The sequence below is a fragment of the Paroedura picta genome, chromosome 8, assembly GCF_049243985.1.
Source record: "Paroedura picta isolate Pp20150507F chromosome 8, Ppicta_v3.0, whole genome shotgun sequence".
In the NCBI taxonomy this organism is placed as follows: Eukaryota; Metazoa; Chordata; class Lepidosauria; order Squamata; family Gekkonidae; genus Paroedura; species Paroedura picta.
The window spans coordinates 39,013,568-39,029,971 of record NC_135376.1 but is presented as its reverse complement, the minus strand read 5'-3'; the positions used below and the strand labels follow the sequence as shown (position 1 = coordinate 39,029,971).

Genomic DNA, 16,404 nt, shown 5'->3' with positions numbered 1-16,404 from the left:
CTAGAGCATGTCACACACCAGGAAGACCCACCATGTGTTGCAGGCGATGGTGGTGGAACCCTTCCATGAAGCTGCCATGGTACTAATAACTATGTAAGAGCATCTATCCATGCCTTCCCCAAAGACCTCCTTTGAAGGGAATGCTCGCCACCCTGGCTTGTGACAAAGGGTTCACCTCCCAATGAAGCCATAAAGCCTGCTCAATCCCCTGATGTCAAGGATCCCTGGGTAGATCACCAGCCTCTGCAGGTGGAATCAAAACAGGAACTCAGATTAGCCATAGGAATGTGCACAAAGAGAATACCAACTTTAATTTCTGCTGTGATCAACTATGACAGTATTTTAGAAGGGGCTATTTGTAGTGAGAACAATTTCTTTGAACACAGTAAATCAAGAGATTAAATTGGGCATTCTGCTTGTGGAACACTGATAACACCCTATACAGGGATCCTCCCATTACTTGTGCTAGTGGGCTCCTTATAAAAGAACTTGGCCCTCCTGCCCATGCCTGAGTTAGTGTCCCTCTGTAGGTTACTGTAAACCCAAGGGGCATAAACCATTTTGTGCCCAGCCACTGCAAAGCTGAAAAACATCTCTTTACAGTTCAGTTTTCGAGAAAATCAGTTCTAGTTATGTGTCCCAAGGTAGCTTCTTGCAGGCTGCCAAGAACCTCAAATTAGTCACAGTACATGCTAATGAGCCATAAAGGGGCCTTTCATATGTCTCTTGACTGGCTGAGATGTGCTTGTACCCTTATTTTAATGGCTCCAGCTCATGGCTCTCTAATTTGCTCTTTTGAGGTTGTATTAGGAATCGTCTATAAAAACTGGCAGTCTTATGGCTATAATAATTTCCAGGAAAAGCTCCAATATTGTTTTTTGTTGAAGTGACAGCCAAAAGCCGTCTTTATAAGTGGTATACTTGGAATTTTTTAGAAGTATGGGTTGTCATTGGTAAATGTTCTGTGTTGAAAGCGCAACCGTGTAGGTTTCTCTTCTTTGGAAGGAGAAAACATACAAACTGGCTTATTTCTTAACTTCTGTCTACCTCAACTCTTTAAAACTGTTTTGAGAGAAATGTTTTTGTGATGCTGTCCTTTTCCTTGTTTCTTTCAGACACAAGCAAGCTAGGCTTTTTGTCTAAAAATATGGGGGGAAATGCTGTTTGAAAGGAACATGCATGGCATGAAACCTCCTGTCTTTGGTAACTGAACAACTGTGCCTTGTCTGAATACGCTGCGGGCCAGAGTGATGAACTCTCACTGTAGAATGCCAAGAGAAAATAGGCGAGCTGCTACTTTTATTTAAATAGGAAGAGAACACGGAAAGGAGAATTAGCAATAGCTTCAGCTTCACTGTAGTGGAACAATACAGGGGTTACAGCAGCCAGGAATTTGACAGTGGGTTACTGGTAGTTGAAGGAAGCGATGAGCACACACTAGAAAGTTTGGGATTTTCAGATCTTCATAAAGGAGATTTCATGATAGGAGCTTACTCAGCGTAAACCTATTACCCTGCAAACGGTTTCCAGTCTTTAATTAACGGAGATATCAAAATTAGGTTTCAGAAATGGAGTATGAGGCCCAGGTTGTTTCTGTTTGCAAGGCCATCAGGCTGGGCGCAACTCAGACTCCATTCTGGTATATTTCTGGGAAGTAGTGGGGGGGGGGGATCTAATAAAGATATGAGTTTTACAGAGCCTTCCTGTTCCTATGTAGATACAGAAAAGAACTCTATTCAAAGGCCTGGCACTCCCCACCCCCTTCCCAAGAAGACCTGCATCATGAAGTAATGAAAGCAAAAGACAGTCCACTTCCCAAGGCCCAGGGACTATACCTCTTGCTACTTCTCAGCAACAAGTAAACATAGCTAAGGACCAAAACAGATTTAATGCTGGCAGTTTGTTAAGTTTCCTACCATTAAAAATAGATTGGAAAAGAGGTGCGTAGGTGCTATACTTTCTTTCCTAAGCAGTTTTGCCAATCTGAATTGAAGCTCGGTGGCTGCTATTGCTCTATTTATGACTGGGAATCCATTCGTTCTTGGCCCCAAGGAGCTAGGCAGGCCAGTTGTGTGCCAATCTACCTAGCACACTGTATTACAGTCCTACCAGGACCTGTCTTGCTTGTTTTAGTAGTATGCGCTTCTAAACATCTGCTACTTCCTGCCTGGCAAAGTGCATAAGGAATGCACATGGCACATCCTAGCTTGAAGCAGGTGTTGAAAAGCACCTTTGCATATGCCTGGCAGTAAACGAATGGCAGGACCGGGAGGGGGCAGGTGTAAATGTGATTACAAATAAAAACTAAATAAATCCAGCCCGTAGCAAATTCTCCAAATATCATGTAGCTTTGTTGAAGCAGCACTCTAGCTGTGGCAGGAAGCAAGCATGGGATTGTGCAGGGAGGAGGTTAGTGGTGGGATTGTGGAGGGAGGAGGCTTGGAGCACCAACAGGCCCGTGCCAGAGCAGTTATTATCACTATAAACCTCCCCGCTTTGTGTCACTTGATTTCAGGACAGCATGCTCCGAAAAGGATTTCGCTCTTAAACTAAAGCTGCAGAATGTGATGCCCTTAGCTCACTTCATTCTGGGAGGGCGAGAGTCTGATCCCTAACCAGAAGCAGAAGCGACCAACACGCAGATTTGATTCAGTGATTTTTTCCCCTTCAGTTTCTACAGACAAACAGGTGATTACACGACACTGAGGTCACACAACTGCATCAGGGAGAGTGCAGACACAACATGGCCACAGCGTTGTTGCCCACAGCACTAGCCACAGACAATGAATCAGGCACACTAAGCCAGATGGGCATGGAGAAGAACATTGTCCATGCAAAGCCACAACATGCTGCCTTCCCAACCCAGTGTTCACGTGTACTGCCCTCTCTTGGTCGGCACTCGAAGCCTGGTGGGCAGGGGAGAGGTGCTCTTCTGGCAAGACCCGCAAGGTAAGATTTTGCTGGATGCAGTGGCCAGCTGCAGTTCTCAGGCCCCAACAGGATTCATCAGGTGCCTAAAGGAACAGCCTTTGGGCTGTTGGAAGAATAAAACAACAGCCTCTGAATCTGGAATGGACTCCAAGGAAACCCTGTCTGACTTCCCCCCTTCCCCAGCTCATAGAGTGACGCTCCTTGCCAGACTGCCCCCAGCCACTCTCTTGCAGACTCATAGTGGCACCAGCACTGCACTCCAAAGGCTTGAGAAGGCCAGGGAGGGGGTGAGGGACTACGGCAAACTGGCGGTGAAGGGGAGAAGAGAGGAAAGGTGGCAGCTAAAATCCCTTCTCAATGCTGAGTGTTCGCCGGGTGACATGCTCTATCTTCCCAGTCACGTATTCCGTCAGGCTGATCCGGTAGTGGGCCAGCATCTTCAGCATCAAGCGTAGGTTCAGCCACCACTGCTCTTTGGGCAGCCTGTGCCTGCAGGGAGGAAAAGAACAGGGTCACGATGCCAGGGTATAATCTCTCAGCTGGGCCACAGGTGTAATGATGAAGGTAGCAGCTCTGCACATGTGCAGAATGTGTTCCCATCCACTATCATCTTCTGCCAATGGTGGGAAAGAGGCAGTGAGTCCACCAGGCTCCCTCTTAAACTTTGTATGAAGAGGCCAAAGCACTGACAACAAAGGGAGAAACCTCACTCCACAGTGTCTAATGGAAAGGGGCTTCCCTGACAGCCACCCATTCCACCTGTAAAATTAGTAACAGTAGTTAATATGATACACCCTGGATAGCTCAAGCTAGCCTGATCTGATCTGATCTGAGCTAAGGCCACTAAGGAACACCAGGGATAGACAGAAGCCACCTCTGAATGTCTCTTGCCTTGAAAACACCATGAGGTGGCCATGACAGCTGTGATTTAACGGCACAAATCTTAAAAAATACAATGATAAAAGGTAATAAAAGGAAGGTTAAGAGACAACCTGAAAGTTTCAAAGCGGCTTACAATCGTCTTCCCTTTCCTCTCCCACAACAGACACCCTGTGAGGTAGGTGAGGCTGAGAGAGCCCGGATATCACTGCTTGGTCAGAACAGTGGTGAGCTGGCTGCATGTGGAGGAGGAGCGGGGAATCAAACCCAGGTGGCCAGATTAGAAATCGGTGCTCCTAACCACTACACCAGAGCCTCTTGTGGCGCAGAGTGGTAAGGCATCCGTCTGAAAGCTTTGCCCATAAGGCTGGGAGTTCAATCCCAGCAGCCGGCTCAAGGTTGACTCAGCCTTCCATCCTTCCGAGGTCGGTAAAATGAGTACCCAGCTTGCTTGCTGGGGGGTAAACGGTAATGACTGGGGAAGGCACTGGCAAACCACCCCGTATTGAGTCTGCCATGAAAACGCTAGAGGGCGTCACCCCAAGGGTCAGACATGACTTGGTGCTTGCACAGGGGATACCTTTACCTTTACCTTTAACCACTACACCAAGGTGGTCTGGATTTATCATATCCAATGAGTGCTTTTGGATTGATCATATAATGATGTATTTGACTCCTAACCACAATTACAGACACTCTAGCCTTTTCCCTGATTTCTTATTTATGGTAGAATATGCCTCTCTTGCTATTGCCAGAGGCTCAAATCCCATGACTTGGATGGTGGAAGGAGTGCTACTTACTCAAAATCTGTGACTTCTTTGAGTTCAGTCACAGGGCTGAAGGACACAGTCTTCCTCTTCAGGCCAATCACGCAAGCAGATTCGCTATCATTGGCAAATACACGACCTTTGGAAAGATAAGAGCCAGTATGAGGTACGGAGTGGTCTAGAATGGAGGGGACCTGAGGTTCAAATCCCTTCTCTGCTGTGAAGCTACCTGGATGATTTTGGGCCAGTCATGGGCTTTTCTAGCCTACACCACAGGGAAGTCACAAGGATCAAATGGAGGAGAGGAAGGGTGGGATACAAATGTGATGGGTGCCAGGCAGTTGAAGCCAGATGAATGTCCCGGGGGTCCGGGACTACCAGTAGATTCCTACCCGCAGAGCGAAGAGCCCTGCGGGGGGCATAAGCAACAAGCGGTCCCGCAACCAAGTGGTCCCAGCAGACTTAAAGCTGACAGTGCAATAATAGCAGTTGTTGTAAACCTGGCCGGTAGGCAGAGAGTCCAAGGCCTGATGCACGAGAGCTTCTTTCCATTCTGGTGACAGGGTCTCTAGCTTTTTTCCTACAACACGGTGCTACAGTAAACAATTGCACCACACAGGTGATAACACCAACAGACCTTTGCGGTAAGCCTCCTTCAGCTTATCTGACATCCACAGGATAGCTTTCACGCCAAGCTTAGTGCCATAGTTGCGGTCAAATGGGGTTGGAGCACCTCCCTAGAAAGAAACAGGAAATCAATGGCAGGGGAAGAGGCAAAAGGCCACATTTTGAGACAGAATTCCATAACAAAACCAAAAAACAACAGAAAAGGGACACTTAGAAAAAAGATAAGGAAAAAGGACCCTTAGCATGCACCATACAGATGAATGCCAAGTTTTGATGAGCCCAACATTGCGCAAGCAAAGTCTCCTTGACAACACCATTATTCCTTTTGTCTGTTAAAAAAAACCTTACTCAATTCTATCCAGTAATTTTGCAGAAGTGCTGATGTCACCTATGGTCCACCCACCATTCTGCTCCACTTACCTGCTGAAGGTGACCGAGGACATTGATCCTGCAATCGAATATCCCTTTTCCCTCCGAGGAATACAGGTTGTACAGGAACTCAGTGGTGTAGTGCTCATGGCACTTCTCGTTTCTGAGGAGAAAGTGCAGGAAAGAAGGTATTGTGGCATGTGACACAAGTACAACCACTTCCACAAGAGGATGTGTGTGAGCATTCTCCTTGCTGATGACTTTCTGGGACCAACTCAGAACCTTTAAACTCTTCAGTGAACGAGTCCCGTGAATCCCAGAGCAGTTCTCTTCATCTGGGCTCTCCTGTCCCCTGAGTTCATGAGGATGGCCCCTACTCACCGCCCTTCAACAATAGCAAGGAGCAGGCCCTCCAGCCCTGTGGCACTCCAGGTAGAAATAAGTCAGCACTTGTGACTCTTAATCTTCCTAAGGCAATCAAAGACATTCTGATTCTGGCTAGTGACTGGGGTCTGGTTTTTATTTACTACTTTATTCTGTGTTTTTATTTACAAACAAGGATTTAAGATTCAGGTCAATATATTTCCTTGATTTAAACTACAAGGCATGGATGCGTTGATTGGGTTTTTAAAAATTAAAATAAACCTTAAAGTGTTATGGGTGTCTGCAGCTAGCAAGGCAAGGGATTCTAGGAAGTGTGCAGAACTGAATGTTACCAGGCCTTGGATCTTCCAGGCCTGTGTGGGAAGCAGCTGGCAAGTGTTATTTTTATTATTATTATTATTATTTAATTTATATCCCGTCTCCCCCCATTGCAGACAAGCCAGAACATGGTTAAAGCGAGCTCCAGCAGCACGGCCACTCACCGCAGAACTAGGCCTCTCTGAATGTCCGTTTTCATTTTGTCAGTCAAGTGTTCAACATTTGCCTGGAAAGAGAACAACAGCTTTCATTAGACTAGCTTTTGGCTGCTTCAAGACAACAGCATGTCTTTTCAGGACGAAGGAGAGGGAAAGGTGATTGTTATCTACTGAGGGAATTAGGCTGGGTAAGAATTCAAGTGCTGGGCTCCCATTGGACAGCTTTAGAATTGGTCAAAAGCACAGCGGACAATGAACAAAAAGACAGCTGAGAGAGAAGCCACCCAAGTCAAAGTCTCCTTGGAGTCCTCGTGTGTATACAGGCGCTTTGATGAGTGGGGTGAACTCGGGTTTTCAGCTTTAGGTGGATTACTTTGCAGACTTTAGGGCTATTTGATGGAAAGAATTTGCAATCTAGCAATTCAAACCTAAAAACGCTTTCATGGGAGTAAGCCCCACTGAATAAAATGGAACTTACTTCTGAGTAACCTGCTTAAGATAGCTCTGTAAGAAAGCCTTCCTTCAGCTGTTGAACACCCATTGCCTCTAGCAGGTGCTTGTTTCATGGTATGAAGCATGTGTTAAGACCTACAGGAAAGGACAGGAGTCTACACCTAGGGGTGCATTGTCTGCTTTTCTCTGTGCATCTTTGTTCCTAGGAGTACCTGGAAGATTTATTTCAGTGTATGTGGCACCTCTTGGGAGGAGTGTGGGCAAGTGTCACTATTATTTCACTAACCCTACAACACTCCCATCCCCACTCACTGTCCCAGTCAGCTGGGGAAATACAGCCCGACTCAAAACATCTTGCTCAAATATATCACACCTTCCTAAACGTAGTGTGCACAAGGGGCAGATGCTGAGATACATCTTCATGTGGACATACTTTGTTTGCTATGGGATGTTTGCAGAGAATCCCTTTGATTTGACCCATTCACATCCTGTTTTCCATTTTGGTTTCCTAGACGTTCCTCATCTTGGGATTTGGAGTAAAGACCTGCCACACAGCAGGGGAGGATGACCAGAGGGGTGCTGCATTTCTTTTGCCTTGCTTTTAATCGGAGACATTAACAGCCCTTTGCAGAGCCACATAAGTAGGGCATATCTTATGTAACCCAGCTTTTCCCAAATATTTACGTTTTGATTTTTATTCTGCCCTTTCTCAAAAAGACTCAGGGCAGATATTCCTTGAGGCCATTTAGAAGGCTATCATACAATGGGGAAATCAGTTAAGAGGCAGTGATTCCTAATAGGAACCTCTTCTTAGTCAGTGGAATTCTTTCTACTGGTAACATTTCCTCCCCTGCAGGTTGTATGCTCCTTGCCTTGCTCTCCTTCTCCCCTCTGCACATTCACCTGTGCAAAGAGATCACCTTTTGTGCCACCCCCTTTTGAAGAACTAGCTGAGCTCCCAGCACATGCACAGCATTTTGCCAGACAGTGTACCTTCAAGTCGTGAATAGTGAAAGGTTCTTCATACACATAGGCAGCGTCGGCTCCGACGGCAATGCCAGTCACTGTTGCCAAGTAGCCGCAGTAACCCCCCATCGTCTCCACAATGAACACGCGCCGCTTAGTGCCGGAAGCAGACTGCTTGATACGGTCACAGCTCTACACAGGCAGGAGGGGAGAGAATGGAATGTTTACTCACCTGGGCTTCTGGACAGTAAGAATTCTGACCTCAACATGTCAGGCCAAGCCACAGCACTGAATCATCTCTGGTTATGGAGTGCAGCTTTGCTTAGTGATTACAACAGAACTAGTTCAACAACAAACCAAAATTGTGATTGCAGAGCATGAACTTGCTTCATCTGCCTCTTTTTGGGGAAAACTATTGATGAACCACCCATCTTACTTTGTGTTCTCAAAGCTGAGCACATCTGCTGCAACTGGAAGAAATGCCAACTTCTATGGGGGGGGGTTGCCACAGGTCTAGTGCTTTTTTAGGTTTGATCAGCCCATATGCCCTAAACCTTTCCCCAAAACTCAGTGATACCTCGACTGGCAACAGGGTGATGTGGTAGCAGGACCAACTCAACATTCCAGAGACAATGGAACTTTATGAACTGCTTGGATGGGTAAGAACAATGCCCATTTAGACCAACTGAACACAGGACAAAGGAAATTCACAGATGCACAGGTGTGGTCTGAACTGTGACTACAAAAAAAATTTTCAGGTTGCAAGTGATACTGTTAAGAGAGCCAGTTTGGTGTAGTGGTTAGGAGTGCGGACTTCTAATCTGGCATGCCAGGTTCTGCGCTCCCCCACATGCAACCAGCTGGGTGGCCTTGGGCTCGCCACAGTACTGATAAAACTGTTCTGACCGGGCAGTGATATCAGGGCTCTCTCAGCCTCACCCACCACACAGTGTCTGTTGTGGGGAGAGGAATGGGAAGGCGACTGTAAGCCGCTTTGAGCCTCCTTCGGGTAGGGAAAAGCGGCATATAAGAACCAACTCTTCTTCTTCTTCTTCTTAACTCAAGGTATGGCAGCAGTGTAAAAGGTAGATTGTAAGGAAGGGATAAAAGAAAACAGCCATTTTAATAACATTTTAATGTAAGCTTATAGTGTGGCTACATTTGGCAACACTATATACAGTGTTGGTTACACTGTCTCAAAAAGGGTATCATAATTCTTAAAAAGGAGCAAAACTGCAACAAAAATGACCAGCATTGGAGTACCTTCCTTGTGGAGAAAAAAAGTGTGGGGGATTTTTAGTTCAGAAACAGGAGATGACTAGCAGAAAACATGAGAGACCAATATAAAATTACAACAATGAGTAGAGAGGAATTTTCTGCGTCATTTGTAATATTTATTAAAATATTAGCACACCTTTCTGTGAAGACCAAATCTTAATTAATACTGAAACTCTAACAGTATAAATCCAACATGAACCCATTCACATTTAGCTTGGAGTAACTCTGCACCAAATTGCACTATAAATTGCCTGATGAAATTGACTGGAACCATATTCAAGACAGACAAAAGAAAGTTGTTTTAATGCAATGAAAATTGTAGAACTCACTGCCACAAGATGGCAGTGACAGCCACTGACTTCAAAACAGAAGTCGACAAATCAACAGAGGACAGGTTCATCAACAGCCAATAGCAGCAAAGGCTTCTGAATTTGTTTGTTAGGGGACAAACAATGCATGCAGGATGCCTGCTTTCATGCTCTGTTTTGTAGGATTCCCAGAAGCATCTGGAGGGCTACAACTGAGAACAGAGATTCTGCATTCCAGATGTTACTTGGTCCCCCAAGAACAGTGAAATGGAATGCTACAGAATGTGAATATCCTGAATAACGAAATCCTGAGTTGTGCAATCTAGTGCAGAATCTGGCTTCCTGATAAACACTGGCTTGTATCCAAAGCAGCATCCATGGAAGGTGCAGGGTGTTTCCATGCATTGTTTTCTACCCTTCAGTCCTCTTTGACTCCAGGAACAGGAATAGGCATCTGGCTTAGAGGTCTGCAGTGAGGAAGGGGGTGAAATCATCCTTCCCACCCCCCTCTTGTCAACTAAGCTTGATTCTGTTCGATCCAAGCCACCATGTATAAAATATGCAGATGAGAGAAAGAGTTCACAAACATGCAAACAGCATGCTGAACATTCAGAATGAAATGGGCATATTGGGATAGAGTTTCTAGTGATGGGAGGGGACAGGGAAAGAGTTGCTATGTTCCGTATCATTCTATCTCCTGCCCCGCATTCCATCCCATGCGTCCTCTCCCCAAGTCTCAGACACATGGAAGAGAGGCAAGACAGATTACTGAATTCGTCTCCCAAGATGCTCTAATTCCTAGAATGCTCACCTCCATGGCAGCATTGACAGCCGTATCTGATCCCAGGCTGAAGTCCGTCCCAGGCACGTTGTTACTGATGGTAGCTGGGATCACGCACATGATGATGCAAAGATCGTCATATTGACCACGCGCTTCCACCAGTTGTAACACTCCTTCGTAGGCCTGCAAGAGACAACTGAGTCAGATATACACACCACACAATGGAGGCCAAGCACTAGGTAAGAGGAAGCAGAGAGCAAAGAAACTATTCAATACCTTTCAGTACCTTCAGGCTGCTACTAAGAATTTTGGTCCAGCATCTGAGCTGTGAGGGACACACACCTGCCTCTTAGACAGTTTATGTACTAGAGGTTTCATGCTGGGCTGCAAGCTGGAGTTTTAGTCGTGGCATGTTGACCCACCTCTTCCTGCACCCACATGGGGGAGCATTTGGCCCAGTGTACCTCATCCACCCCCGATTTGTGCTCCTGCACCAGAGCTGGGGCAGTGAAGTTCCCAGTGCATAAATGGTCTTACTGACAATGCCAGTATCTTTCCTTATCAGTATATATTCCCTACATGGTCCTTTGGAGCTCAGTCCACTAAACAGATAGGGCTGTGGCTGCTGGACCTTATGCAGCCGCAAGGACAATGAAGAAAAGATTTCTCACCACTGTACATGGTAAGCTCACAACTGGGTTAAAGATAAGCATGCTAGCCTAAACTTGCAGAATACGTAAAGACATTTCTCAAATAAAAATGCCCAGTGAGTTTCTTCACACCTCAAATCCCCCAATGACCACCAGTCCCTGGATGTTAAATTTCCGGATGGTGTCTACAATGTTTTCCATGCATGTCTTGGGGAGAGTTCTGGCAAAGAAGAAGAAAACAGGCAGTTAGAAAATTCAGATGGCAGCACTCACCTCTGCCATTCATCTTTGTGTTACAGAACTTGCTGTAGAGTAGAATGATCTCTGAACAAGGGAATGAAAGGAGCGGTTTAAAACATGAAGCAGCCAGAAAGATCATCTAAAATTTTGTTTCTCAATTTAATTTGATGTGTTAGATCTATTTGCCAGATAAGAGTATGAGGTCCAAAGGGGCAAATGCACTAATGTTCGGGCTCTGAAAGAATGTGTTATTTGCCAAGGAAACAGGGACAAGAGCAAGTATCACTTAGGCACAATGTACTCTTTGTCTTACTTCCTGAATGAATGGCCCTGTGACCCCCCCCCCAGAGGAAAAAGAGAACTACTATTTAGCTGTACCCTTTTGCTCCTTGTTCAACCCAGCTAATCATTGGACAGCATAATTCAGATTGCCTTCTGGTTTTGGAAGTGACCCCTAAGTAGAGGGATAAGCACCCATGGAAAAGGATCCCAGCCAGCTAGCTCACAAAGGAGTGTGGCCAGCCCTTACCTCTAGAGTTAAACAAACAAGGAGGTCCTGCATGAGGACATTAGTTCAGTTAAGATGCCACCTGCCAACCTACATGTCTGCATATTCTAGAAACCCCTCTGGGAGCAGAGTTTGTCCAACCGCATACATCAAGCAAGGTCTGTAAGAGAGATCTAATACGTGAACCAGTTGCAGGATTTCCTGCCTTTTCATTCTGTGTTTGTTCCAGCAAGATGTGCCCTTGCTCGGGTATAAAATGACAGGCTGGTCAGCAGCCATAGCTGCTGCATCAGCCACACATGGGGCATGTAGCACTCGGAGGGGAACCCTTCCCTTGGACAGGGTGAGAATGGGCTTAGTGGGAATGGAGAGAGGAAGAGGGGCCCCCATGTGAAAAACAGAGATCTCAACAAAAGAGTCTCCTGTCCATTACCAGATCGCACAGGCAGCCAGACAAAGATTTGTTTTTGTCAGAAGGAAAGCAAAGCAAAACATCCAAAGGCCAGGAACTATTAAGAATTAAGAAAGAATGGAAAGATAACACAGCAGCATGTAAGCTGCCCAACCACAGATAACTTTCCAACTCAGACAACTGAAACAATAAGATAAGGGCTGCTAATTTAGATTTAGTTTTAAAAAATAGAGAAAAACTGGCACTGGACGGCAAATGTCAGACTGCAAGGGCAGAAATATCTTCAAGTGAAAGCGACTGTGGTTGTGAAGTGGAAGGGGGCCAGAAGAGCAACAAGCAGGTCTGTGGAAAGCATAAACAATGAAGTTCCACTACAGGAAGGCTGGTGCAAGAGAAGCATTAATATTTACAGTAGCTGAACAATAAAATAAAAAAATAAAAGAAGCTGTCAAATTTCCTCCTTAATTTAAATCACTTTCAAGGAAACAGGCGGCAACAGGGCATATTTTGGCTTCAAGGAATTCTGTTTCAGCTCATTGGGGGACGATGAGCCATGTTAAGGAAAGCTTCAGCGGGATCCTCTGAAACCTGGTTACAGAGAACTTCTCTCTAGTCACTCACCGTTTGGTCCCCAGCATAGACCCACCACGGCCCAGCCAGCCTGCAACATCGTGCCAGCCCACTTCTCGGATCTAAGAGAAGCAAAAATGAATTGGGTCTCCATGTGCTTTGCTCAGTCATCCCCAGTGGGAGTACACCAACACAACCAACTTTCCACCAAGCCCAGATGGTGAAGACACTGCCTTTTAGTGAGGAAAGATCACAGAGATAATGTTGCCTGACTATCAGGTTCTTCCACTGGACTAGAAGGACCACTGGTCTGATCCAGCAAGGCTCTTCTTAAGTTCTCTTCCCCACCCCATATTCTAAGTTGAAATCCCAAAGCCTTCCTTGATTGGTGCCAGTTCTTTTATTTACTTCATTTATATGCCACCTTCTTCAACAATGGGGACCAAAAGTGACTTACATCATTCTCTTTTTTTACAGCAACAAACCTGTGAAGCAGGTTCTGCTGAGACAGTGTGACTGGCCCAAGGTCACCCCAAAAGCCACCATGGCAAGAGTGGGGATTCCAACCTGGGTCCCCCAAAACAGAGTCTAGCGCTCTGTGACACCATGCTGCTTTTCTCCCTCCCTCTGAACCGTACACATCAGGTTGGCTTGCATAAGCTCCATTTACAAGTAACCAAGAGCACGGCTGGTGCTCCAGACAGGAGAAACGATCCATCCCTTTGACCAGAGACTCACCTGTCCCTTGCCCAAGCCTTCAAAGCCATCATTCACCACATACATAGTATGGCCCTGGCAAATGCCAACACGCACGGCCGAGCGGACGGCTGCATTCATGCCTGCTGCTGGGGCCCCCACGTTGAGGATGGCAATGCTGAAGTTGCTCTGGCCAGGAGGGAAAAGACAGGAAACAGTCAGGCAAAGGACTCAAAGGAATCATTGCATGCTGGATCTGAAACTCTCCGTGTTTCAGATGGAGCCCTTCTGCTGAAGAGAAAGTGATGTAAGAGGAGGGGTCTGAAATACAGCTGTGTGCAATGCCCTACTTTGCTTCAGAGAAGTCCTTTGGGGAATATGAAACGACGTTTACCTTTATTTACATTACTTATAGTCCACCTTTCTCACAGATATTCAAGGCAGATTTCACAAGAGTGAATTAGTACAACCAACACAATGGGGAATTCAGTATCCAACGCATTAGGATTTCAGAAGTCTGGAACCACTAGAAAGAACTGAAGCAAAGTATAAGTACTGACATGCCACATTAAGTGGTACAGAAATGACATTATAAGATTTGACTTACCAGAAGGAATTCACAGCAGTATAGACCACAGTCCCAATCATTTATCCAAGTAAGTTTGCAAACCATTTTGTACAGTGCAACCTGCACAGACGCTAAGTGGCCAAGGCTGGCTGAAGACTCCCTCCCTTCTTTCCCTTTCCCACATCACAAGAAGTGGCCAATGGCTGACTACATTCCAGTTACAAATTGTTTCTTACTGCAGAAAACAGAGTCCTCCCATGATGATCCAGTTTGCACTGGCAGTTCAGAGCTTCACAGACCTTTGGGCCCTTTCTCAGTAAGGGTTCTCAACCTCCTCAGCCAAGTGTTTGGGGCATAATACAACTGGCCAAGCTGTATGAAGAAAGACTGGGGGGCTTGGGGGTGTTCAGCCTGGAGAAGAGGAGAGGGGACATGATTGCTGCATGGAGGAGGGCAGGGAAAGGTTCTTGTTGGTAACAGAGGATAGGACCCACAATAATGGGTTCAAATAACACGTAAAACAATATCGGCTAGATATCAGGAAAAAAATTTCATGGTCAGAATAGTTCAGCAGTGGAACTGGCTGCCTAAGGAGGTGGTGAGCTCCCTCTCACTGGCAGTTTTCAAGCTGTGGCTGGACAGATACCATGGCTACATTAGGCTGATCCTGCATTAACCAGGGTCTTGGACTAGATGGCTTGTATGATTCTATTCTATGACTATGTCCTTGAGACACAACACAGATTGGGGCCACAAGAATTTTCTGCAGGACCAGACTGCTCGCTCCTGCATTCCTTTGTGTGACTCGCGCAGAAAAGGTCCTTTCCCAGTACAGAGGAAAGCTCTTTGCTCTTTTGTAAGTAATTCTCAGACTTGAAGGAAACAGTCTGAATTGGGAGGAACCCTGAAAATCTTTGATCAGATATGCAGCATAAAGACTACACAGTGACTCCATGTGGGGAAAAAGACACTTTGTTTTCCTGTTGTGTTTCCTGTCTGTTCTGGCACACACAGTATAAGTGCAGTTTTACTTTGAAACACGGCAGTTTACACCACATCTCCTGGATCTGCTTTCCAAATTGTTTTGTGGGTTTGTTTTTGTGTACATGCACACAAGTACTGAAGCCCCATGAACCTTTAGGCACACTCACAATCCACTGAATTTAAGATGGATGTACTCTTGTTTTTATTGCAAGAGTAAAGAGGACACATCCTTCCCACTTGCCAAACAGGGACACATGGCCATAAAAAGACTGCCCCTCCACTTGTCCTTGTCTCCTCACCTTTTCCTGCTTAGGCTTCTGGTGTGCAAGTAGCTTGTAAATGTTCCAGTTGTTTTCAAAGCTCCTGTAAAACAAAGCCACAGTGATGTTGCCTCTTCTTGACTCTTGGCATCCCATAGTCAATGCTCTCTCCTCACTCTTTTCTGAAATGGAATGCTCCATTTGGTTCGTAATGTTGGACTTCAGAGAGACCCAGTAATACAGACGTCGATGTGACATGTAAAACCCCAATGTTTCTAGCACAGATGGACAGAATAAAATGCAATGTCTGTTCAGAATCTCTAATCTGCTTTTTCCTGAAAGCCAAAAGTGCTGACTTGGGGGGGGGGGGAATTCCATGTGTTTCAATTAAGGCAAACAGACTTTCCATCCCCCCTCTTACTTATCGGCCCATTATGCACGGCCGCCAAAACGGCGATTTCGGGTCACATGGAAAACGCGGAGGGGGAAGACGCGACGCACACCGGTTATGCATGGGACGGGGCGCGATGGCGGCAAAACCCAGAGTAACCGATTATGCACGCGGCGATCCCGGCGCCACTTCTGGTTGCGTCCCGGTCAACCGGAAGCTGCGCTTTCTTCCGCATTTCGTGAACGTGGCTTTTTCGGCGGCGTGCACCGAAGCTGCGGCTGGTTGCATCCGGCACCGTGCGTTATCGGTGATTTTAGTCGCCGCCATTCCACCCCGAATGTGCGTTATTTCCCCCGTGCATAATGGGTCATCTCAAGGAGGCTTACAATTAAAACAGTAAGTCAGGAACATAAAACCAACGAGCCATTAAAAGAAGCCACCTGAAGGACACCTCAAACCTTTCACTCTGAAGCTTGTTTAAACATAAACCGAGGCTGCAGTCACACATCACAGAATGCCGCGTTCCTATTTGTTGCAGGTCATTTCTCAGAAAAACAGGAATATAATTAAGACGTGGCAGTCCAATACAACTGCTTGTTTCTAATTTTAGGAGAGGCATAAATACTACTTTGCATTTGTATTGTGCACTCGAGTGTCCAAAGTGCTTCACACTGTAATGCCTACAATCACCCTGAGTATCACAGTCACCATACTGCAGCTACAGGCTGAGAGTAGCTTGCCTAATTTCGCTTGGTGGGGTCATGGCAGGGACAGAATCTGAACCAAGCACTTCCTAACTCTTGGGCATGACACCGCACCATTCCTAAGAGAATATGAATCTGCAGGCTGGGCCAGGCCACATCAGCTTTATTTATACTATCAGCATATATGGAGACTTGCATAGCT

At 46.1% G+C, this 16,404-nt stretch overlaps 1 protein-coding gene across 2 annotated transcripts in view; it reads right to left on the bottom strand.

Moving 5' to 3' along the window:
• Positions 1-273: 273 nt before the first annotated feature.
• PFKL (phosphofructokinase, liver type) overlaps positions 274-16,404 on the bottom strand; it is a 40,683-nt gene continuing 24,552 nt past the window's right edge. For both annotated transcript variants that reach the window (XM_077349153.1, XM_077349154.1), the window contains 11 exons: positions 15,147-15,210; positions 13,338-13,484; positions 12,651-12,721; positions 11,002-11,089; positions 10,250-10,402; positions 7,880-8,044; positions 6,440-6,501; positions 5,625-5,736; positions 5,215-5,314; positions 4,611-4,716; positions 274-3,420 (listed from right to left, as the gene is read on the bottom strand). In XM_077349153.1, coding sequence (XP_077205268.1) covers positions 3,273-3,420; positions 4,611-4,716; positions 5,215-5,314; positions 5,625-5,736; positions 6,440-6,501; positions 7,880-8,044; positions 10,250-10,402; positions 11,002-11,089; positions 12,651-12,721; positions 13,338-13,484; positions 15,147-15,210 — 1,216 coding nt within the window. In that variant the 3' untranslated portion in view covers positions 274-3,272. The remainder of the gene's footprint in view (positions 3,421-4,610; positions 4,717-5,214; positions 5,315-5,624; positions 5,737-6,439; positions 6,502-7,879; positions 8,045-10,249; positions 10,403-11,001; positions 11,090-12,650; positions 12,722-13,337; positions 13,485-15,146; positions 15,211-16,404) is intronic.